The sequence below is a fragment of the Alligator sinensis genome, unplaced genomic scaffold, assembly GCF_000455745.1.
Source record: "Alligator sinensis unplaced genomic scaffold, ASM45574v1 scaffold117_1, whole genome shotgun sequence".
NCBI classification, from domain to species: Eukaryota; Metazoa; Chordata; order Crocodylia; family Alligatoridae; genus Alligator; species Alligator sinensis.
The window spans coordinates 5287173-5311732 of NW_005841855.1; the positions used below are offsets into that span (position 1 = coordinate 5287173).

General features: G+C 39.9%; 1 protein-coding gene across 1 annotated transcript in view; it reads right to left on the minus strand.

Annotated features, from left to right (window-relative positions):
- B4GALT6 (beta-1,4-galactosyltransferase 6) overlaps positions 1 to 24560 on the minus strand; it is a 48309-nt gene that overhangs the window by 5578 nt on the left and 18171 nt on the right. Inside the window, exons 2-8 of the mRNA XM_014524165.2 lie at positions 17918 to 18034; positions 17383 to 17496; positions 7185 to 7309; positions 6001 to 6117; positions 4295 to 4482; positions 3278 to 3400; positions 1014 to 1115 (exon numbers count right to left, since the gene is read on the minus strand). Of these exons, the coding sequence (XP_014379651.1) occupies positions 1014 to 1115; positions 3278 to 3400; positions 4295 to 4482; positions 6001 to 6117; positions 7185 to 7309; positions 17383 to 17496; positions 17918 to 18017 (869 nt within the window). The 5' untranslated portion in view covers positions 18018 to 18034. The remainder of the gene's footprint in view (positions 1 to 1013; positions 1116 to 3277; positions 3401 to 4294; positions 4483 to 6000; positions 6118 to 7184; positions 7310 to 17382; positions 17497 to 17917; positions 18035 to 24560) is intronic.

Genomic DNA, 24560 nt, shown 5'->3' on the forward strand with positions numbered 1-24560 from the left:
TGTGGGGAGCTGAAGTGGGAGGCTGCACGTGGTGGGGGGAGCAGGAAGGCTAGAGGGGGAAGAAGTAGAGGGGGTAGAAGGCAAAGGGTAGCAGTGGGGGAATGTGTGTATATATTTAAAAGACAATCCTCCTATACTTAGATTCTATATCCAAGACATTTTAACCTATTTATAAACTTTCTATATGTAGAATCTAATTATCAGGAAGTCCTCTTAAATTCAAGGTCATCTTAGATTTGAGTAAATGTGTTAAGTTTAGCCTCAAGTTAAAATTTCCTGGGTTTACAACACTTACTTTCATGATAATTACATCATCAATGTTTTACATTTTAAATGACTGGTATGTTCTTCACTTTATTTCTGCTTTAATATAATTTGTCCCTTGGGATTTCATTTTTTAACTTTAATTTTTAAACTAATAATTTAATTCATGAAACAAACAATATACCCAAAAACAATGCTCCCAAGTACTACTACAAATTGTCTAACGATAACTTTTGGGCCAGATTACTGATCCTTTGATCATTTGTCATCACTGTGCAGCAACAAATAGTACTTCTCATTTACACTGAACTTACCACTGCTTTGCATATCTGAAGCAGAACAGAGGATATTAGAGAGTGAAAGAGATGAGAACAAAACAGGGATTTGCATAGGCTAGAGCACAGGTTGCCAACCACCAGCATGGGAAGGGAAGAGGCAGCAAAGCAGCAGATAGGGCCGGAAGCAGAAAGCAGAGCAGGAGAACAGACGTGGAGCAGAAACTGGGGAGCAGAAAGCAGTGTGCACATTAGAAGGGGGTCAGTGTGGCACTTGGGAAGGGCAATGGGCTCATTTGTAGCATGCCTGCCAAAAAGGTTTGCCCCCACTGAGCTAGGGGAAGACGTATGGGTTCATCTTTGAAAAAGAAGGGGGCTAGGGTTAGCAGAATGAAATGCAAAGGGGAAGCCAAATGTATTTAAGAAATTTTTATTCCTTAGCTTTTAATTTTATAACGTTTCCAGTTTTCTTACCTCCCTAAAAATTGGACTTCGCCTCTGTGATGATGAGGAATGGATTTGTACTTTCCCAGATCTCCCTCTGGTCTTGTTACATTGTATCCAGCATAACGAACCCTAGAATACAATACATAAAGATGTGTATAAAAGAGGAATTTGTAAAATAAATTAATGTTTTACAGTTTAAGAGAAAAAAATGCATTTGTATCAAAATAATAAGTGAATTCTTATCTTTACATTTTTTCCAAGCAAATATTGTAATTCTGCCCCAACTACGTTTAATTTAAAATGCAAAAAAGTGCACTACAGTCTGCAATTTTTCTTAGTTTGTTTACTAGAAATTAGATAGTTTCACTCTCCTATAGATGGTCAACTGAACTTTTATTTTATAGAACAGCATGAAATCAATCAAACACTGAGCCTTGGAAATGGAAGCAACATATATTCTAGCTTTTACCCAGATTCTAGAAGAATGTATTTAGCAGTAACAGCAGCAACAAAGGAGGAACTGAAAAACAAAAAGTGGCAAGCTGGTATGTGCACAAAAGGAAGAAAAAGGAAGATACCTAATATTCTTGCTGCTGTCATTAATGCCATTTCTAAGGAGCATTTTATAGTTTCATAGCTGGTAGGGTCAGAAGGGACCTGAGCAAATCATCAAGTCCACCCCCTGCCATGGCAGGAAAGAGTACTGGGGTCAAACGACCCCAGCAAGGTGTTCGTCTAGCCTCCTCTTAAAGACCCTCCGGGTAGGAGCCAGCACCACTTCTCTTGGAAGCTGATTCCAGATCCTAGCCGCCCTGACAGTGAAGTAGCGCCCCCTGATATCTAGCCTAAATCTACCCTCTGCCAGCTTGTGACCATTATTTCTTGTTACTCCTGGGACTGTTCGGGGGAACAGGGACTCCCACAATGCCTGCTGGTCCCCTCTGACTAGTTTGTAAAGGGCCACTAAATCCCCCCTCAGCCTTCTCTTGTGGAGGCTGAACAAGTTCAGGTCCCTTAGCCTCTCCTTGTAGGGCCTGCCCTGATGACCCCTGTTCATGCGAGTGGCCCTCTTCTGGACCTTCTCCATGTTGTCCACATCCCTCCTGAAGTGCGGTGCCCAGAACTGGACGCAGTATTCCAACTGCAGCCTGACCAGTATCATATAGAGGGGGAGGATCACCTCCTTGGACCTGCTTGAGCTGCATCTGTGCATGCATGACAAGGTGTGGTTGGCCTTCCTGACCGTGTCCCCACACTGTCAGCCCATGTTCATTTTGGCATCAATAATGACTCCAAGATCCTTTTCTGCCTAGGCACTGACGAGAAGGGAGTTCCCCAGTCTGTAGGTGTGCTGCTGGTTCTTCCTCCCCGGGTGCAGTACCTTGCATTTGTCAGTGTTGAAACCCATCCTGTTCTCATTCGCCCACCCCTGTAACCGGTCTAGGTCCGATTGCAGCCTATTCCTCCCTTCTAGCATGCCCACTTCCCCCCGCATCTTAGTGTTGTCTGCGAACTTGAACAAGGTGCTTTTTACCCCCTCGTCCAAGTCACTGATGAAGATGTTGAAAAGTGCAGGCCCAAGGACCGAGCCCTGGGGGACCCCACTGCCCACATCCCTCCAGGTTGAAAATGACCCATCCACCACCACTCTCTGGGTGCGGCCCTCCAGCCAGTTAGCGACCCATTTGACTGTGTAGGTGTCAATGCCACGGTCCCCTAGTTTTTTAATGAGAATGGGGTGAGAGTGTCGAAGGCCTTCCTGAAGTCCAGAAAGACTACGTCCACTGCTCCTCCTGCGTCTAAGGATTTTGTGACCTGGCATTTTAACATACCAACACCCCAAAGAGAAATGTTTCATACCTATTCTTTAAATTCTCTGCTCTGATATTTCTAAAGGGACCCTAGCAGAGAACAAATTCTGAAGAATAATTTAAAAAGTTAAATTAGTATCCCTTTTAATTAGTTAGCACTATTCAGGTCCCCCAGGACATGTCATGTGAGAAGAGATGATCCAATGCAGGAAGTGCAGGCAAGCAACAAATTTCCACTGAAAATCAACAGGAGTTGAGCCCTAATTTCATTAGGTACTTTGTAAAGTCCAGTGCTCGTGCAGTCTCATTAAAAAAAAAAAAAAAAGAATGGCACTATCTAAGTCAATATGTATTTACCTATTCAAAGACACCTCTGCAAATATTTTTCTTAACTTTAATCATGTAAACAGTGAAAAAAACCTGACAGTACTGCGTTGATTAAGGAGTTCATGTCTTCCATCTTGTTTTATCAACACTCACCTATTCCAAAGATCATCATCTTCTCCACCCCATCCCCAGAAAGCATTTGGAAATCCATTGATCTTTTTGAATTGTTCTACTGTCAGTCCACTTACACCACCAAAGAATTCATTGTATGGAAGACTGAAAGTGACATGAGGTAAATGTTATTGTATTACCTGAATTTAAGTAAAATAGCTTGTACAATGTTTAATGGGGGGAGGGGCGAAAAATATTTAGAATTAATAAACAGGAATAAGGAAACTATATTAATTTAAAATGGTATGGGGAAGCAGCAGCACCCATGCCATTAAAGCTATACGCTGTCTGAACACGTATGTAGTCTGGAGAGGTTAAGGAATCTTCAGTTTTAGTTATATGCAAAATTTTTGCATTAATACATACACTCATGAAAAGATGAGCTGGGTAATGTTTTCCCTGGAATTTCTATTGCTCTCTCTCCTATTCATACACTAATATTACAAATGATGAGACCATCTCGAGAGGCACGTACCAGATGAAAACAGACAAGTGCTAAGACACCAATTCCATTAAAAATTTAGGATGAATGAATCAGATGAATATAAAAGCTGTTTTAGAAGTCATGTCAAAGACTTACAAAAAAGAGTAGACATTTCTGAGACCTGTATAATTTAAATATCACAAACAGGCAGTGAACACAGAAATGTGCGTCCAGAATTATCCTATGATTGGATTTTGTAGAAGTTAGTAAGTACAAATTTGCCTTCGCAGCCATCTACACTATTCAACTCTGCCGTAACTTAAACAGTATTCAAAGGAAGCTGTTTTTCAGCTGATACTATCACAAATACTAAGTTGGGATTCTTCTGTTCCTCTTTTCATGCTATCATCAGTTACCAGTTGGTACAAATCTTTATGGTGAGAAACTGGTTTCTCCACGGATTTAAAATCTCCCATTTTTGTACATGGCACATTACTTTCTGCCATAGATATTCCTGTGTACATTAAGAGACATTTATGGGTTTTAAAACAGGATGAACAAGCTGTGTTGCTTACATGTACATGTACTTGTCCAGTTTTGCTGCAAAATGACGTGGCATCTCTCCACATCCATAATAATTTCGGTCATTTTCAGGTAAATGATCCACATCATGGAAAATTATACAGTCCCAGACAACATCCTTCATGGCCTCTTTGAAGCCAACATTAAAAAGCATTGCACGATTAAAAGGCTGTGTACCCGTCTTAAACAGGAAAACAAAGGAGGAATTATAAGCAGAAAAAACAATTAGACAGTACTTTAATATAACAAAAAATATAGATAAACTGGTCCATCATCTTAAAAACAAAAATATATTGATACAAAGTGTTTTTCCTCCATCTGATCAGAGTACCAGCAAGGAAAGTGTTTATACTAAGTAAGAGAGTCAGTCAGGAAGCTGTGCTCTTAAAAAAGAAAAATGAATGAACTTACATTTTTTATTAATTTTCTATGCAATATTGCTGAATGCGTACATTACAAGCACTTATACTACAAGGACCATCTACACTTTCCTTCAAACAAAAAAATTACAATCAAGATTTATGTTTAAATATGCTGGAGCAATGAGTTTAAGTTAATTGCTAATGACATTCCTTAAGTTTCAAAACAAAATGTCACTAATCAAAAATCTAAAACAAAGTACAAAGTATTTATGAATGTCAAATAATTTAGAAAAACTTACATATTGCTACATGTTCACAGTAAGTTAAACTTGAGAGAACACATGTCCAATCTGACAGAAGCGTTATCAATATTTATATTAAAACCTTTATTATTATTTTCAGCTTATTCTGTTTAAAAATATCTCAAAATGTGAAGATAAGATCTCTAAAGACAGAAATATAATTTAGCTTACAATACGTGTTGGTATCTATAAAAGGAACTAATCAAATTAGATCTTTTAAATACCATTTTAGAGAACCCATTCCCTCACCCTCCTTAATTCCTTTTATTTTGTAGCATGCAAAAACTGAGTATGGCTGCCTTAGTAACCAAAGTATCTTATTTGATCAGCCAGCAACATAACATGGCTAATTCTAGCACAAATTCTTCATACTGCTTGACCAAGGTGTCTCAATTCCATTTTGAAGGGCCATCATTATACCCTTAAGGGTTTGCTGTTCGTTTCAATTCACTTCTGATTTCTGATGCGACTCCTACTTTATGGTACTAAAAACAACGATTTGTACCCTGACTTCTTCCTGAATTTACTAATTCACTTCATACATGCCAAACTGATAGCCTTTAAACCACAACTACTTTTGGAAATTACTGACTTTGATAGAACGAACAACAGAAGCGTAAAACGTAGAGCTCTTTTTAGCCCATAAGTTTGAAACCCTTTGCAAAATGGATCTTTGATTTTATAAATGGAAATATATAGTTCTTACCAAGAATGTTTCTCTTGATAATTGACTCAGAGGCAATACTGACAACTATAAAAATATCAGTGTATATTTGAAAAAATACTGTTGAAAAATGTTGAATGATAGGTTTTAAATAGAAACTGAGTTGTTTTTTTCCTTTCCCTCAATGGACTGTAGCAACAAGTAGTTATTCAGCTTCAGAAGCTGAGATTTCCTCATTTAACTGTGTATTTGTAATACTGGGTCCCTATCAGCGAGAGGATTTCAAAGACCTAACAAGGAATTACAATTCCAATTAAACAAAATTTCCCCTGCTCTCCCACATAGAAGGCAAATTCAAGCCGCTGCTTCACCTGCTCAACCACATAGAAGGCAAATTCAAGCCGCTGCTTCTGTAACATAGGTATTAAGTGCCGGAAAAAGATTGGAAGATGCTCATGACGATTGCGAAAAGGAATAAGGATTGCCACCTTAAAAAAGCAAAACCCAAAGTGCAATGTAAATATTAAGAAGATTTACAGTTTTTTAAAACTTATTGTAAGATTATATCTGTTGCAGCTGGTATGAATATTTCAGTGTTTACTCTTAAAATTAGCTCGATTCTTCTACAATATTTTCAATCCTATCAGGGAAACAGCAAAGCAAGTAACTCTCTTCAAGGAAGAATAACTCTCAAGCAAGGAAAATACATAACACCACCATGTATTTTCCTAGTGAACAAAACTACAAATGCATTCAGTCACAGAAGTTGAGCTCAAGCAATTGGACCGAAGAGTTACCACTGATTAGGAGAATACCTTTTTGTTCTTATGAATGAATTAGTTCCATCAGATATAAAGAAAACTCACAGATCTGAATACAAAAAATAATAAGTTTGTGTTTCCATATCTCAATGAGTTGACAAATCCCAAAGACTTTTTAACTCCTCTGAAGACATGCTTCAGGAGCTAGAATTTTGTGAAAGTTTTTAACTAGGTTGTCCAGCTGGCAGCTTGCAGCCTGCTTGCAGCCTGCATGCAACCTTCAAGGGATTAAATTACGGCCCCCAGGCTCCGATCCAGCTGCGACTCCCTCCACTACTCTAGCTGCAGCAGCAGCTGGGGACTTCAGGCTCCCTCTCCCCGATTTCCCCTCCCTGCCCAGGCCCCAGAGGATGTGGTGGTGTGGCACAGCCTGCAGTGCCAAGGAAGCCCACAGTTCAGGGTGTCCAAGTAGCATGCTGCAGTGGGGGAGCCTGTGGCCAGGGAGCTAAGAACAAGTCAGGAACTTGGGTGCACAGTGCAGTGGGGTGGGAGACAGGGAGCTGCCCTGCACATACAGGGCAGCATGGGATAAAGTTGGGAGGGATCAGAGGGGGCACATGGCTCCTGCTAGTGCAGCCCCTGGTCACCGAGAAGTTGGACAGTACTGCTTTAATGACAATCATTGAAGCTTTAACTCTAAACTAATAAAAGAATAGATATTTGTAGTTTTCATACATTCTTACCAAGAGGAATACAATTAGTAGAAAGAAGATCAGTAAGGAATTTTGTTTTACCTTCCATCGTGGTTTACAGTCTTTTGGTTTCCAGTGACCACCAGGTTTAATGTCTAAATCCTTTGAAAACCCTTGCTGAATTTCATCAAAACTAATTTCGCTCATATTGACATTGATAAGGCCTCCTAATGTAGCAAGAAATGAAAGATTTTTTAGTTAAGATTCAACTCCGTAAAATTCACTATAACCATTTCCTAAATGATTTGGTTATTTTTGTTATCAATTGGTAATAAGCCCTAGTTTTCTACCATTTCTTAAAAACAGTAAATATTCAGAAAGAGTGGATTTTAATCTTTCCCACAGAAATATAAAAAAGTTCTCTGATAAAGCATGTTAAAAATCTTGTGGCTTCATTTTCATAGAATACCAAATTATAAAACACAAATTAAAGTTGTTCATCTATTCTTTATATTTTCTCATCTAGTCTTTCCACTCAAAGGGTGAGAGTCATTTAAACTTGCTGTAAATGCCTCCTCAAAAATCAAACCAAATCAGTTGCAAATGATTGCTTGATCTAATATATGTCAAAATGACTGAACTGACACCTTTCAGGTGCCTTTTTTGCTCCCTTAATAGTTATCCCAGGTGTAAAAATGTGTTAAAAAGTTAACCAAATGTTCCATGCACAGAGGGATAGATAAGAAGAAATCAGCTTAATTTACAGCAAAAAAAGATTTAGTTTGGGAACCTTTTCAACTGTTAGAGTGATGAAACACTGGAACAGGTTATCTAGGGAAGTCGTAAGTCTAAGTCATGGGATGCTTATAATAACATGTTAGACAAACATCTGCAGGGGATGGTCTAGATCAGGGGAGGTCAACCTGGGGCACGCCTGCTGCAATTGCCATGGGCAGCTTCCATGTGTGGCACACAGCAAATCAGAGAGGGAACAGGCACTACAGGAAATAGGGTATGAGTGGGAAAAACAGATCAGGCAAAGGAAGGGGTATAGAATTGCATTCAGCAAGGGTGAAGAACTGATTTGTGGCACTCCTGTCAAAAAGGCTGGCAGCTCCCATTTACCTAGATATATTTGGTGCTGCCCCAGTTCAGGATGTTGTCAAATGATCTTTTAAGGCAGGGAGGTGGGGTGGGGGTCAGCCTTTTCAGCAGACATGTCACAAATTAACACTGTACCCCTTCAAGTGCTATGTTGACCCCTATTATCTCTGCCTGCTCTGTTCTCGTTACTACTTACCCAATCTCCTGCCCTGTTTTCTGATTATCCCCTTCCTAATCTATTCCATGCCACTCTCAGGCTCCCTATGCCATCTGTGGCACTCATGTTGCAGGCTGGCCACTGCTGTTTTAAGGTACCTTTCAGCCCTATAATTCTATGGATGATGATGAAGCTGTAAAGTTCAGTTACCACTCCTTCAGAAAGGAATGGCAGTAGCTCAGCCAGTATACCTACACTGTTGAGCTTGCCTTACCGTTCTTCCTGAGCCTGCGTTATTGACACTAATGAGAGGCTGATTTATGTTCAACTTACTCTAAAATCTGCTTAAACTGTTGGCTATTTACTTTTTCCATGTCTCATACCTTGGACACTGAAAGAAATAACCTGGAGTAGGTTATGATTAAATCGTGTTCAACAAGTGGGTCATTTCCCACAAGAATCTATCTAGTAGCTGAGGTCTGCAAATTTCCATGAGTTTTAAAACAGCACATAGGTGGTGCATCTGTCATGGGCTACACATTCTCAGATTAAAATCATGCAAGTCAAGAAACAGAGAACTCCAATAAAAAGGTGTCACAAGATTCTTGATTCAAAGAAAATAGCCTTCACTGGCTGCATCAAGAATATTTGCATCTTTTCACCTCACAATCAACTGCAAAAGTAGTTTTGATTAAAAGCAACATAAGAGATAATACACATCAAAACGGAATAACTGAAAATCAAAGAACCAGATTCTGGAATTCTTATGTTGAAAAGCAACTTATTTCATAAATAATCTCACTGAAATCAGTATGGCTATTTAATGAGTTCACTTGCAGGCCAATGACTTACCCAAAACAAAACAAAACACTGCAGACACAATGCATCCATACTCTATTATGTCCTACCCAACAGTTATTCCATATTGTTATCCCATATGGTATTGCGTCCCATTCCCAATATGTTAGTCCTGGCTGGGCAAGGTGCACCCCTAAATTGGAAGCCCAGTCACCCAATGGTTCCCAGCCACAGGAGAGACCCTACTACATGTGCAACTTAAAGCTGGATAGCAACCAGCTTTAAAGCAGTAAAGTCTGTACACATTTTCAAGGGCGAGCTGTAGAGTTGGCTGGACCTATTCATGGCATGATAGGTACTTTGTATGTGTAGGTTTGTTTTAGTTAACTGCACAATACCTGTAACATGTAGACAGGGCCCAAGCTATCTACAACATCACTGCTGTCGAGATGACTATCCACGTGTGAGAGATATAGCTGTGCTGGTCCAAAATAAAGAACCTCAGGTGATGGTATAAACAAACCAGAGATACTAGCCAGTAATTGTACACCGGCCATGCCACAGCTCTTTATTATGGAGTGCTAGGTTGGATTTTGTTTGTAGATGCCAGCACTGAGCTGTATTTCATGGCTAACTCCCACACTGTCCCAAATGAGACCTGTATCAGTTGTGCAGAGGACTCTGAAGGATGGCAAGTTCCAAAGAATCGGGAACTGTTTGATAGCCACAAGGCATTTGCATCTGCATTACAAAAAATAAAAAAAGATATGGAGGCCCCTCAGACCAGTCGTACGCTACCTACCTTAGGTCAGTCTCTCCTGTCCTGAAATGAGTTCCATCAGTAGTGGAGATGTAAGTGCTGTAAGTACGTACACTTCTTGGATCAGCCTCTGTTTTGCTCCTGTGCCAGGGTGCCACTCTTGAGTGAATATTAGCAAATATTTCTTCCATGAGCCCCACTATCCCTTTTCCCCCTGAACAAGACAACTGCCAAGCCTTGCATATAAAGTCCCCTGCCCCCATGCATTCTATAAAGACACATCCTGGAAACAGACCATGGTACATGCAACTTCCCCTTTTCCAGGTTCAAACTCAGAGACAAATTTCATGTGGCAACTGACTTTGCTATTGAAAACTTACATGACTCCAAGGACAATAAAGAACAGCAAAATACAGCATTCCCTTTTGTTGCAGTAAACACAAAAGAAACAAATGCTGAATGGTGCTCAAATGCAACACCGCCAACCCTTCTCCTTAACAAGCTCTGAAAATCGTTATTTCAAACTATTACTACACATTAAGCTGGGGTCAGCACCATTTTGTAGTTGGGGAGGCTTAATACTGCTCAGCTTCTCAGCAGCCTCAGTCACTGACTGCCCTGGCATCTGACCTTTCCCCGTACTGTGAAAAGTTTCCCCCCAGCCTATTCTATGTGACAGATGCATTTACTGAACATAATGCACCCACTGGAGAATGTATCATTCTAGGATTAACAGCATGCAAAATACTGGAATTTTTTTGCCACCTCAATTATATCTGTATAAATAGGGAATGATGATGATGTAGCCCAGCTCTGGAGCAGGTGGAAAACTTGAACCCAATCATACACAAAAAAAAAAAATCTTTATTTTGCATTTACACAACATCTGAAAATGATCTCCAACTATTTTCTGAGGAAGTAGTTGAAAGGTAGATTTCGTGAACTTTATGACACAAATTCAGCAAGCTATCCCTGTTCTGCAAAACAGATCAACAAATGCCTAACTTTAACCATCAATTTAAGACCACCTTATTTGCCAACTTATACTCTTAAGTTGTCAGGAGTCAGGATCTAGGACATCAGGCAGGAAAAATTGTCCTTGGCTGATCCTAGTTACCCAAGTGGGCCCGAGTGCCAGTGGCTTAACTACCCCCACGCAGCTAGCCCCAGTTGTCTGCATGAATGTGGCTGCCTATTCATAAGCAGCAGCCCTTTCAGCATCCAGCAGAACACTCAACTGGACTGGTGTCTCTATAGCAGCGGTTCCCAAACTGTCAGTTGTGACCCCGAATGGGGGCGCCGCATCAGCAGAAGGGGTTGCGGGAGTGGGATGCTGCGGGCTAGGCGTGAGAAGCATGCTGAAGAAATGGGACCATGCTGAGGAACAGTTTGGGATGTGCTGATCTAGAGCCTTGGGGTTCTAACTCCATGTTTTTAGTTACTCAACTCCTACTTTTAATCCTTAATTTCCCAGTCCCTGGATCCTGCTTGTTAGCTTCCCGATTTCATCCTTGTTCCTTTTACCTGCCTGTCTGTTCCTGACTCGAGACTCCCACCCAAACCCCTTTGCTTCCAGATTGCCTTGAGGGGTTCTTGAGCCCTTTTGCTTCCAGACTCGAGCCTAGACCCCTGTCCTGACAGGAAGCTCCTGGCTTAACATGGCAATTGCCCACGTCCATGCCCTATACAACTACAGCTGCCTACTCTAGGCCAAATTCCTGCTTCTTGTCCCTAACCCCTTTTGGATCATGGCTCTACCCAGGCTGACTGCCTACCATCCTCGTCTTGTACAAAACTCAGCCTCCTGACCCCCTGTTCCCTGATCTCTTAACTCTAGTTGGGATCCTTGCTTCCCTGACCTTGTCTGCTCCTGATCCCTTGGGTTGTGACCTTCTAGGATTGAGCCTTGACTGCCCACATAGTAGCTGTACCCCTGACAGAAGTGAACATTTTTTTTTGAGGAAATTCTTTTAAAAAAATGGGACCAATTTCTGTATTCTGGTGGTCATCTATTACAAATATAATCGCACTTTGCATTTTGGAATTGCTGAACTTGGTACACAGGTTATTCTATGAAAATTCTGATGTTCTAAATATGTAAAACTGGAAAAACATACTAAAAGTAACAGTAATATTTTAACAAGCTACAGAACAACTGTTATGAGTCATTGAAAGCCTGTGTACCTCTATGAATTTAAATTAGGTAAATAATTAAAGAAAATCAACTTTAACAGTAATTTAAATTAAAATGCATTTGTAATACTGACAGAGCAAGTCAAAACTAAATTAATGTAATTAAAAAAAAAGGGTTTTTTTTCCACCATGCCTGAACCAATCAAAGCAAGCTCTGACTTGCTAAACTTGTCACCTTCTCTACTTGTATGAATTAGTCCTATAATACCCAATTATAAAAAGAAGTTTTGTTTCATTTTTTAACCACATGCCCACAACTTTATGAAGAATTTAATGTAAAATCATCCCTAAAACCAAACTATCCTGGCAGCTCTGAAAGGCAGTGCAAAGCCAACCATCCCAAGGAGTCATTTTTACTTCCCCAATTTCTAAAGTTTAAATCCACAGAATCCTAGTTTCCTGGTCTTGCTGCATTTTTTTACATGCCCAAGGAAGGTCAGAGCCCTATGCAGAAGCACCAGGCCTTATACAAGTGCCCAAGCCTCCAAACAAATTGAACTTCCTTCTCTTGAAGATGGGCTGATGCCAAATTTTCTGGAAAGCTGCATTACTGTAATTCTAAAGAAGAATGAAATACAATTCCAATTATTTTTTCATTCTTGAGAAGTCTTAAACACTCAATAAATAATAATTATAGGACTGTATACAACTATACTTTATAGACTACTTTGAGTCCAGGATGTGGTAGCTAGTCCCATCACACTGTGCCAACAAATCCTGTTTCCCACGACTAAGGCATGTTAAGTGTGTTGAGTTAGAAACGTTCTAAGTTAGAAAGGTTTGGATTCTTAAGAAAAACCTAAAACTGCAAAGAAGATTATGGAGACCCTAAAGGGTATTTACAGCTCACAGACTGCTCCAGAGTGGTGAAAAAAAGGCAGAAAGGGAGGCACAGATTATTTTTATCTAGATAGCTGTACATCCCTTGTAATACTGAATAATGATGTCTTAGACTCTTCTATTAAGTCTGTGTCTGTTTTACTGTTGTATACCTCTAACGTGGTAACCATAAGACCCAGACCTACCTTAAAGCTCAAGTCCTGAGAGGCGTGTTTAGACAGTAACAGATCTGAAAGGTCTACATTAATGCTCATGGCAGATGGGAGTCTAGACACCTAAGGGGTAGTGCCTAGTTCAGACTCTAGAGGATCAAAGCACTTGGGGTCCAGTGAAATTAACAGCTGGGAAGTGTCTGGCCAGAGCTGTTTGCAATACCATCAAAACAAGATATCTACACTACATCTCTGCAGTATCAGAAGATAATTTCCATTTTCCTCTAAACCACATGTAGTTTCATACATGTATTCTGAGAATTAACTCCTTTTCCTTTCTTAGATTAATGTTAGATAGTTTCCTACTGTCATAAATCTTGTTTTATGATGTGCCAAAGAATTTTAGAATGAAGAAATTTGCATCCTACCAAGACTGGGATTGTAGCAGCAGCAGCAGCTGCAGCATCATTCAAAGGGATAATATAATTTGTTTTGGCAAATTAGGTTGTTGCCAAAAAATATAATTTTAGTGAATTTGATTTCTATTCCATTCAACTCAGCCTTGCATCAAGTCCAAAAGTGAAGGGAGGCATAGTCTGACATTTTCTTTCTGTTCTTCTCAGTTGACATGTTACAATCTTCTTTGATTACATATAGTTTAAGCATAAGTAGTTTTAAACAAAAACTGAAAACGTGAGTCACAAGTTCGGTTTATAAAAGCTGCTATGAGGGAAACATGAGACTAACAAAGACATATTTAGATTTCTATAAAACACATTTAAAAAAACAGGGCCATGAAAAATTTCAGAAGTCTTGCAGTACGTTCTGTCTAAAGTCTGATAAGGCTCGGACTTTGGCCTAACAATAAAAGTGAATGAGATTCAGGCTCTGCAGACATGATGGTACTGATCACATAATTAACTATCTTGAATTATACATATGCCCATAAAGAGGCAGGATGAAGATTACGCATACAATCTTTTCTCAGTTTCCTCAAATGTATATTTCATATTGCAACCTTAAATACTTCTGTAAAGTAACTTTTCACATGGAATACATTTTAGCAACGATTTAATAGCTGCTATATCCAGAATGATACTGACAACCAGAGAGGGAGGAGGAGAATACACTTCTTTCAGCCTAGGATGTCAAGGGGAATCCACTGGAAAGGAAGGCAGCCTATTGAAATACTAGTAACTTGAACTTTGAAAGTAGCTGCTATTACCTCAAGGTGGAAACAATTTTGGGATTGGTAAGGTCTCTCATGAACTGGACAGCAAATGCTGGGGAAAAAACAGAAAGGACTTGGAGCCAACAGTATGGCAACCTAGGGGTATGTCCCACACAGCCTGAATTTCTTCTTCTTCCAAGTAACTTGCCCTCCATCCATCACAGTAATCAACACTAGACAACAAACAAGGAAAAGACAGGAACTTTGTTTGCAAGTTGTCAAAAAGCTAGCATCCAGAGAATGAGGTGTGGGCAAGAAAGAAATGCCAACACCGAGACTGGAACCAGCCATTTGAAGTAGATGGTGGCCTAATAAGTAATGCTGATGTGATCTACAGCCTGGCTCAGTAACTCTCTCCTTTCCATGTGGAGTCTATGTACACCTTTTTCGTACACCTGAAATGGCAGAGTGGTATGCTTCCAGTGGGTATTCCATTCAACAAGAAATAGCAGAGAAAACCACAAGTTTTTCTAAACCTTACAGGATTGGATTCTAATAAACTGAAAAAGAAGCCATGCCAACACAAACAAGGGCTGTCCTAAAAGAAACAAGAAAGAGGCAGGAGAGTTTGGGCTCCCCTTTCTTAGCGATGCATTTTAAAGCCTAGTTAAACCAGAATGGATTTCACTTCTAAATGCCAAGCCTAAGCAATCATGATTTGGGAATGAAAGGAGATAGGACCATGCAATTCCCTTGCAGAGAATCGCAACAGAAATGCTCCTAAGGCAAACAGGCAAGACTGCTTTTTTGCTTCAAATTACTGTGTTTTGCTAAAAACCTTTTTTCAAGCAAACTGGGCCAACTACCTTGCTTAAGTTTGCCTGAAACTGACCTGGAAATGATCCTGGATACCTTAGCTGGTCATGGAATCAAGCACCAAAGTTTGAGTGCAAAGCTATATTCCAAAAAAGTTTTCAAGAGCTAAATACCAGTTTAAAGTGTTTCTGAATTGTCACACTAGAAATTCTTCCAAACTGGCAGAAATATTTTAAATTTCTATTATTTAAACATTAAACACTTGGCTACTAAGAATTCCTCAAAGCATCTAATTTAGTATAGACATCACTCAGAAAGTTAGTATGTCTAGAAACATGCTCCCTTACTCTAGGCATTGTTTTTATTTGCAGGTACAGAAGCAAAAAAACATTTCACACAGAACATTTGTATCAAACATTAGGTATTGGAAATGAAGTTAAAGAGCTACAATCTTAGAAAGCCAGGGTGTCAAACTCACCCAAGGCACCGGGCTGGACCTCGACTGCCAGGACTTCTCTGGCCAAATGTGTGGGAACAGCAGTTACAGCACTGGGGCTGCATCTGGGTGGCAGCATGGGTCTGGGTCTGGGTGGTAGTGTAGGCCTGGGGACAAGCAGCAATGGGGTGCTGCATTTGGGCAGCAGCATAGGTCTCTGGCCAGGCATGAGTGGACTCAGGGGCATGTGATAGCATGGAACTCTGGCTGGACAACAGGTGTAGTCAAGGATGTGCAGCAGCATAAGGCTCTGGCAGCACAGCAGTGTGGAGATGAAGGCATGCTGAGGCTTGGGGTAGGTGGCATGTAGCTGCGTGGGGCTTTCCCTGGAAAACAGCACAGAGCAGGAAGTGTGGCAGCACAGGTCTGACTGCATGTAGCAACAGCAGGCTATGTTCAGGCAGCAGTGCAGAACTCAGTGATTGCCGATGAAGACCAAGTCATTGGGGTCTAAGAACCCCAAGTTCTGCAATAGGCTATGTCCCGAACTTCCAGTAGTCCACCAGACTACCAGCACACCGCATGAAATAAATCTGGAGGCTGGATCTGGCCTGCAGGCCACGTGTTTAATGCCTCTGAAAAAGTTTTGGGTTATCACGATGGCTAGAAAATGATATTTAGAAATCCACTTTTAGAAATTGGCTTGCATTAGTACAATGGTCCTTGTGAACTGCAAGGGTTAATTGGTTTCTAAAGTCTGTGGCAAAGATTCATGTCCTTAGCCTTTAAGCAGAAAGTGGGTACATACACATGAGACACTGACTGCACAGTAGCACATCACAGCACGAACAGTGCTAATATGCTACTGTGCAGCATTATTTAACTACTATGCAGCAGCATCCCCTAAGAGATGTTCATCAGCATTACTGCGCAGTAACTCTGGTCAATACAAGTAGTAAATAAATGTGGAGTAACGACTGCAGTAGCAGTTGCAGTAACAACTGCACAGTAGAGTCTCATAGCCCACTGTGTCCAAAGCTAGCCAACAGGCATATACATCCTGGGAAACTGAAAACATGCCATAGCACAGTGCTCCTTGAAAACTTGTAAGAATATAGGAACTTGTAGAATTAGCATCAGGTCACAGTGACCAATTGTAAAGCCCCCGGGATTTCCAATTCTTGTGGGCTAACCAAATTAGGAGACCGGAAATGCCCAAATTAAGATGTATGCATGCAATATGTTTGAGAAACAAAGAATTATATTCACAAAACAGAACACAGATAGTATGACAACTATAGGGCAACCAATCAATGGTACCCGGAAATGAAGAGTCATCAGGAGAAAAAATATAAAAGGGATTTTCAGAACAGCAAGGGGAATCCTGAGGCCCCTGTACGCAGAGGGAGTACTACTGGCCCGTCTCGCCCACCCTGCTGGGCAGCCCTCAGCCTCCAAGAATGCTGATGTCTGACATTCAAGCAAGAATCACAGGGTGGCACTCAGCCATAGATATACCAGCCGGACATACCATCACCCTTCCATCTCCCTGCAATGCCCTAGAACTGGTGAATAAAGGGTATTGTACTGGGTGACCATTTTGTTCGTTTTGCCTGCATTACTTTTATGTTCTATCACTGTGCATCAATAAAATTTGCCTATTATCAAATGGAAGGAGTTGTGGTCAACTGTGCTTGCCAAACAAGGTATCAGGACCAGGTTGTAAATCTAGTGCCAACAATACTACACTAGGTATCACTAACTGCATCCAGGTTTGTTTGATCACTAAGTTTGATTTAATTTTTTTTGTTCTGGTTTAAATAAAACAATTTAATAGTTAAGGGCATGAATTAGGCTGACATTAAAAACTTACTCATATAAGGCAGCTTTTCTGGACAAGGCTGGTAAGGGGAATATGTGAAGTTTTCTGGAAGGTACATTGTTGTTTGAGCAAGGTAATCACTGGAATTGTTGCCTTCAGGATAATCTTAAAAAGAAAAAAAAAGTTGTACTTGTAAAAATCAGTTGCTCAATTCTATCTTTCTTTCTATCCCTCCATCCACCCATCCATCAGCAACTCTTATTTTGCTGTAACTGCATATATTTTATGTAGATAAAAGCTGGAAGTAATCAAAGGACATTCTGTGTAGCATAATAAGAATTCTATGTAGCACAATAAGAATGATCTTCAAATTCAGATCTACTTGGCATAGCTATTGACAGTTGTATTTATTTAAAAACAACTTGTGTAGTAGAATGGCCCTTTGTAAACAATGACAATTTTTCCCCTACCCAATACCCAACTGGGAAAGATGGCCTTGAAACTAGAATTTGTAAATGCATTTATAAACAAATTCTGTTATTCTTATTAATAGCATATGATTTTTTCTAGAAAAAGAAATTCTTACCTGTGCCATTCAACGTAGTATTTTTATTAGTGTACAGTCTTATCATATGTCCTATTGTTTTCACATTCTCTCTCAGCATTATACCTCGGGCTTGTACCATAAAGAGATAGGTATTTGCTGTTAAAAGAAAATGAATTAAAAACTGAAAATTATTTAACTACTTTAATCTTTTTTAATATTTATCAAGTTATAATGTTTTCTAATACTGATTTAATTACATCTGACTTCAAAGTTAGTATACAAAAACCAACAATTAGATTCACAAAGAGAATAAAGATGAAAGGAAAACATCTGGATTCAAATTTCAAAGTTTATCTGAAGGGCAAAATATATTTTGAATTCTTAACTTAATAAATTAGAGATTGGCACAATTTCTTTGCCCACCACCCTTCTACAAAACCTAAGATACACCATTAATACTCCAAATAACTCAGTAAGTTGTATATATACACATATGTAGCCATACACTACTCTCTATATATTAAAACCAATCTACATACAAATACATATATCCATCTATATACACTGCAAGAAGAAAAGATTGTTTAGCAATCCTCAAAGCATTGGCACTCAATAAGCATGAAAGGGCTTAATAGGAATTACAAGAGAGTAAAATGACATGCTACACTTACAATTAAGTGATAGCATCAAAAATTATGTTTCAATTCAATACTCAAAAGCCTAAACCAGTCCTGTTAATAATAGAGGGTATGGACAGGCATTATATTTCTAATGTCACCTTTCTCACTAGCAACTGCAAGAGTACAGGCGTTCTTGCAATTTCTCCTGCAGGAAACAGGTTGGATCTGAGAGAATGATCTTCCTCTTTCAACAGGAAAGATATCGCCTGCGCAGGAGTTTCTTGCTCAACCAGAGACTTCTGCTTCCATGGCACCTGACTCCTCCCAGGGACCAGAAGGCCCAGGGGTCACTCCAGACTGGGGAACACACAAGGAGCAACAGCAGTTTTATTCCTCCCATAAAGCAGCAGGGAAAGACTACCTTTGTTTTCCTCAGAATAGGGTGACCCAGTCGAGTGCTCTGTGCCCCTAGTGGAGACAGAGCCAGAGCAGCTTCAAAAGCAAGCAGGTGTGGGGAGAGGGAAAGCACCAGAGGAGGACAAGTGGTAGCAGTGGGAAGGCACTAGGGCAGGGGTAGGCAAAATGCAGCCCACCAGGCCATTCTATCCAATCTACAGGGCCCCTACAAATTTAAATTTATCTGCCCCTGGCTGCCTGTCATGCGGTCCTCAATGGCTTGCCAAAACTCAGTAAGTGGTCCTCCACCCAAAATAATTGTCCTCCCCTGCACTAGGGAGAGGTGAGACAAAGCAGGCAGCTGCAGTTGTGGGGGGAGGGAGGGAAGACAACAGGAATAGGACATGGTGCCTGTTCAACAGCCACTGCTTTGTGGCAGTAGCAGGGGGAAGTAATTTAAGAGAACCCTGCAACGACTAGATTCTAGACATGGAAAGTTAAAACAGATTTGTAATTTTCCACGTCTTAAATCTAATAACTGGGGGGTCGTCTTAAATTTGTAGTCACCTTGGATTCAGGTAAATATGGTATCATCCCTTTTCACATTCTAAGGAAGAGCAAAATTTTAAAATCTAAAGGCTGTAACCCTGAGCATCCTGAACATTAACGTACACAACTTTTACTGATTTTCCCAAACCTGAAAACTGAATCTCATATGTATTTTGTTTCTTGTCAAATATTTTACTATCAATTTACTATCTAAATTCACATTTACCATCCACAGCTTAGCATTAACAAAAATTAAAGCCATGTTTTATGGACTGACCAATAAAAACACGAGGCCACACCCACATCCCATCCATGTACCATATCATGTTGCATCTTGAAACAGTGGATATTTAAGATTTTAAATTGCTACTCTGACCATATAACTGCATTCCAGAAGAAAAGGTTTAAAATATTTAAAATTCTATCCCCTTTTAAGCCTTATTATTTCATCCATACTTTCTCCTTGAAGCCAAACCTCCATCCCAAAGATAGCTGAGAGCATCCTGTGTGACTTTTTTCTCAAAGGTGCTGCACTACAAAGCAAGTAGTTTCCCTTTGATAGAATAAAATCCTGCAGTGATGGTAGAGTTGTTCAAGAAACATCTCAAATCAAATGAAATCAATAATGCATATTGCATCGTGCAGCACTGGAAACGTAGGTTACCACTAAATGTTTCTATTTTGTAACTTAATAAATGGAAAGGATTTGGTGTCTGCAAGCCACACAGTACAAAGTCTTAGAAATGCATAAAAAATGTAGCCAATTTAGAAAAAGAACACAGATCCAAAATGGAGGAATCTGACTCATATTAGGGGAGAAGTGTTGAAGGCCGGAGACTAGTGCTGCTCAGGAATTCCTCTTTGGAAAACTGCTTCAATTTCAGATTCTGTGAAACTCATATAGTTCACAGCAAGACATTTTGATTAAGTTTAAATTAAAAGTGAGAAAAATTAAAAGCTATTCAAACTATTTTAAGATTTTTTTTAAAATCTGGATTCTCGTAGTGAAAAATATTGTTTTCAGGTTAAGGCAACTTAATTTATAATAAAAAAAAGTTATAAAATGTTAAAAGGTCTATACCAAAGAATTTTGACTGGTAAAATATAGATTTCAGTTGGATCACTTTGTGAACACTCCTGATTGACATTCTACACCAATCAAGAAACAAAAGTCCTCACTCATCCAGCTCCTTTTGGAAGATCAAAGGAAGATTCAACCCTGAACAGGTATAATACAAATATTGCTTTCTGAACATATGTCAAGAGAATTTGTACCTGCAATAGGCCAGGATTAAAATATCCCTGAGGTTCAACAGATGAAATTGTGGATTGGGTATGGCATGATCCTTTTCATAAAGGTTTTTCCCACTGCACTAGCATGAAATAGAAATGCTGTCTTTGGGACTGGGTTCCCCCCCAACTCCCTGGTAACAAAGCTGAAGGAATCAGTGTTAAAACCACTGAAGCTAGTCAGATCTTTACGTCATTAGTTTGCACATTGGCAAAAACCTCTGTGAAGCATTTAATATCAAGATTGAGGGAAAGAACTTTATTAACATGACCAGACAGACACTAACAGAGAAACCCTAGTGCAGCCAGTGGAATATGAAGGCCATTTGTGCAGATTAAAGCTACTGTCACCAGGAAATTACTTTCTGTGAATAAATTAAAGGAAAAACAAAGTAAATAGGCATTAATATTTTGTTTTGTGTTTGAGACTAATATTTCCTGTGATGATAGAACAATCTTTATCCACACATGCTTCAAGATACAAAATGGCAGTATCAAATCTAGCACAAAACAACTGCTTTCTATCTGATCTTTGCAGATACTAATACACCCAAAAAGCAGGAAGCATCCATTTCAAATGTAATGATGACACTTTTATGGCAACCTAACAGTATAGGAATAAAACTTCTGGAGTCTGTCCTACAACAAAAAAAAAACCAAGTACTGGATAGCAAAATCCATAAGCTGCCATTACCAAGGGCATGGTCCCTTCCAAAGAAAGTATAGTGACAGACAAAAGGTGATGCCCTCCCTACAACACATACTCACATCCCCCTACTAGCAACAGCATAGTCTTTATAGGAAGCTTACAGAATTTATAAATATACATTTATAATGTATTTACTTATAACATTTTAATAAAGATTCTGAAGAAATCTTAGAACTGAAAAAAAAATCTACCCTAAAAACTACCTACTCGCAAAGACAATTAGAGAACCTCTTGAATTAGCAGTTAAATGGAATATCCTCATAAGTAAGGACCTACTGAATTCATGATGCAAAGCAGCTCCTTTAATCTTGCATGTTCCCCCTCCTCTGTTAATCAGCACCTTGCCCCTTGCCCCTTACCCCACCCCTCGCTGATGATTAGCACAAGATCCTGCCACTTCCTCCTGCTCAGCAGGGAAGCTAAAACCACAGTTTTAAACATGGTGCCGTTTTGGCCTCCCTGCCAGTCAGGAGCAAACAGCAAGGCCATTCAGGGCCCCTCAGCCAAACAGTGGCAGGAGGCAAAAACAGTGCCATATTTAAAACTGCAGTTTTTGCCTCCCCAATCAGGAGTGAGCTGTCCCTCCACCAATTAGCAGGGCTTGGGGGAGAGGGCACAGAGAACCCTGCAAGATTAAAGGAGCTACAACAGACCCCACTTCCGCCATGAATTTGGTACTACTCATAAGTAACCGTAGTTGTCATTGCCATTCAAATGACGTTGTAATGCTTCACGAGTCATAGATGAGACAGATCAATGTTGGATTAGATTTTCAAATCTGGCTAGTGGTTTGTTGCATCCAATTTCAGACAGTTTAAAGGGATGGGTATAGTTCACTGGTTCTCAACCAGGGGTGCCACAAGGTGTGAGGAGATAAGTGCAGGCTCATGCTCAACCGTGCCCTTCTGCAAGGAGGTAAGCACTGCAATAAATAAATTAGTTTTTGAAATGGGGTGCTCAATTCACGTAAGTTATGGGGGAATGCCTCAAGTCTGAAAAGTGGACACGGATGTTCAGCTTTCTGAAAAGACAAGCTTTTTAAAAGTTATTTCTAGCTAATTAAAAAAGGTACTCATCACATTTCAAAATCTGAACCTTAAAGTTTGGAGTTTCTAGGTAGTCTCAGGACAACAAACAGATCCCAGAATGATCCAAGACCTGGCATCTTTAAAGCAGTTAAAATTTAGCATTAAAAAAACCCTAATCATGAGCAAAGTATTTTTAACTGATTACCCATAATATACTGTCTTTTTGCTTTCCAAATGTTAACTTGAACTGGTACTCTTCCTTTTAGCTTCTTATTTGAAGCTTCTGCCTCCTGGCTCTTAGAAAATCTCCATAGACTATAAAGTCCCAGAACTCATATTATAAGATTTCCCAGCTGAAGACATCTTTTCCCTAAGAAACTACTGTGAAATTAATTAGATGAATTAATACTTCAAGGACAACTCTTTACCCTTACACAAACAATTTGCTTTTAAATCAAACTTTCCCTTGGGATTCTGTCCCTTAAATTAAATGCTTCAAAGGGGATGCTTTAAATCTGGCCTTATAAAAACAATTAAAATGTTATTTTTCTTGTTAGTATAGTATACTATAAAAATCTCAAGGTAGTTTTTTCTAAGCTGTATCATTTCTCCAACCTGTGCCCTATTTCCTATCCCCCACCCATGATCTCAAAGCTCTTCCCCTGCATGCCTTAATATTTTCCAAGAGAAAAAGAAAAAAAATACAGTGAGTTTTGGTTTTTAGATTCCTTGCACTGGATATGCACTATAACTGGTTATTATTTCCCAATTTTTACTGACATTTAAAACTTAAATAAAGTCACATTCAATATTAAAGAAACCAAGCATTCTGGAATCACAGTCTGCAGAACATGAGATTCATACAAAGTAACTTGGAGCACATCACTTTCGTCTCTGCACAGGCTTCTCAATGAATAACCTAATTCAAGTTATTGGCCCACTATACAAAATCCTCCATGGGATTTGACTTTGCTATTTGAAACGTCACTCCTAGCCCCAGGAAAACTACTTTTCACTGGAACCAAGAAACTGTCAGCCAATTAGAAAAAGTCCAAATCAGGTATGTTCAACTTCTAAAAGGGTAAGAGGCACACGTCATGCGGGCCCTCCTGCTGCACAGACTCCCTGCCACACCACTACCCCTCCACCCCAGGCTGCAGAGACTCCTGAAGGGCAGGGGCAGAAAGGGGAAGCCAGAAGAGGGAAGGGAAGGGCAGCAGCAGCAGGATTGGTGGAAAGAGCAGTGGCTGGACAGAAGCCCAGCAGGCCACGAATTAACCACTTGGGGGTTTCCAGTTGGATAGCCCTGGTCTACATGAAACAGAAAATTTGTATAGAAGCTTCATCCAAATTATGAAACACTCTACTGAAAAAGGTGTGGGGGAGGGCGGGGAACCTAGATGCAGCATCACGTTCATAAATACAATCAAAACTCATTTCCTTGAAGAAGATAGCTTCTCTCCCTTTCCTTTCAATGATAGTCATCAGACCATGACCTGCTGAAGACCATTCACAACTTATAAAAGCAAAAAGCAGCATTTGGTTCACAGTTTCTTGAATCTCTATGACTGGAACACAGCATCTTCCACTAATATGCACAGTGACATGTCTGACATATGCCAAGTGGGTTAGTGCACTCATCCTCTCAGAGGGAAGGTATAGACTTTCATTTTATATGTAAAACCTAAAGTGCACACGATGCTATATATTTATATTAGCAAAAGAAAAGTCAAAGTAGCATGTCTTGCATACAGAAGTACAAGAACATAGCAGCAGCAAACATAAGGCACAGCTCCTTAATAATTACTTTGCATCAGTTTTCCTGAAATCAGGCAAGAACTGGTCATCAGACCAGGGGCACAGGGAATACAGCAATGACAGCAGTCCTCATAAAATCAGTTCAGATACTCTTAGATCATCTGGACATTTTCAACTGAGCTGGTCCAGATGACCTTCACCCAAGAGTGCTGAAAGAGCTGGCTGAGCTCATAGCGGTGCCTCTGGCAAGACTGTTCAAGGAGACATGAAACTCGGAGATCCCTAATGACTGGAAAAAGGCAAACATGGTTCCCATCTTTAAGAAGGGAAAG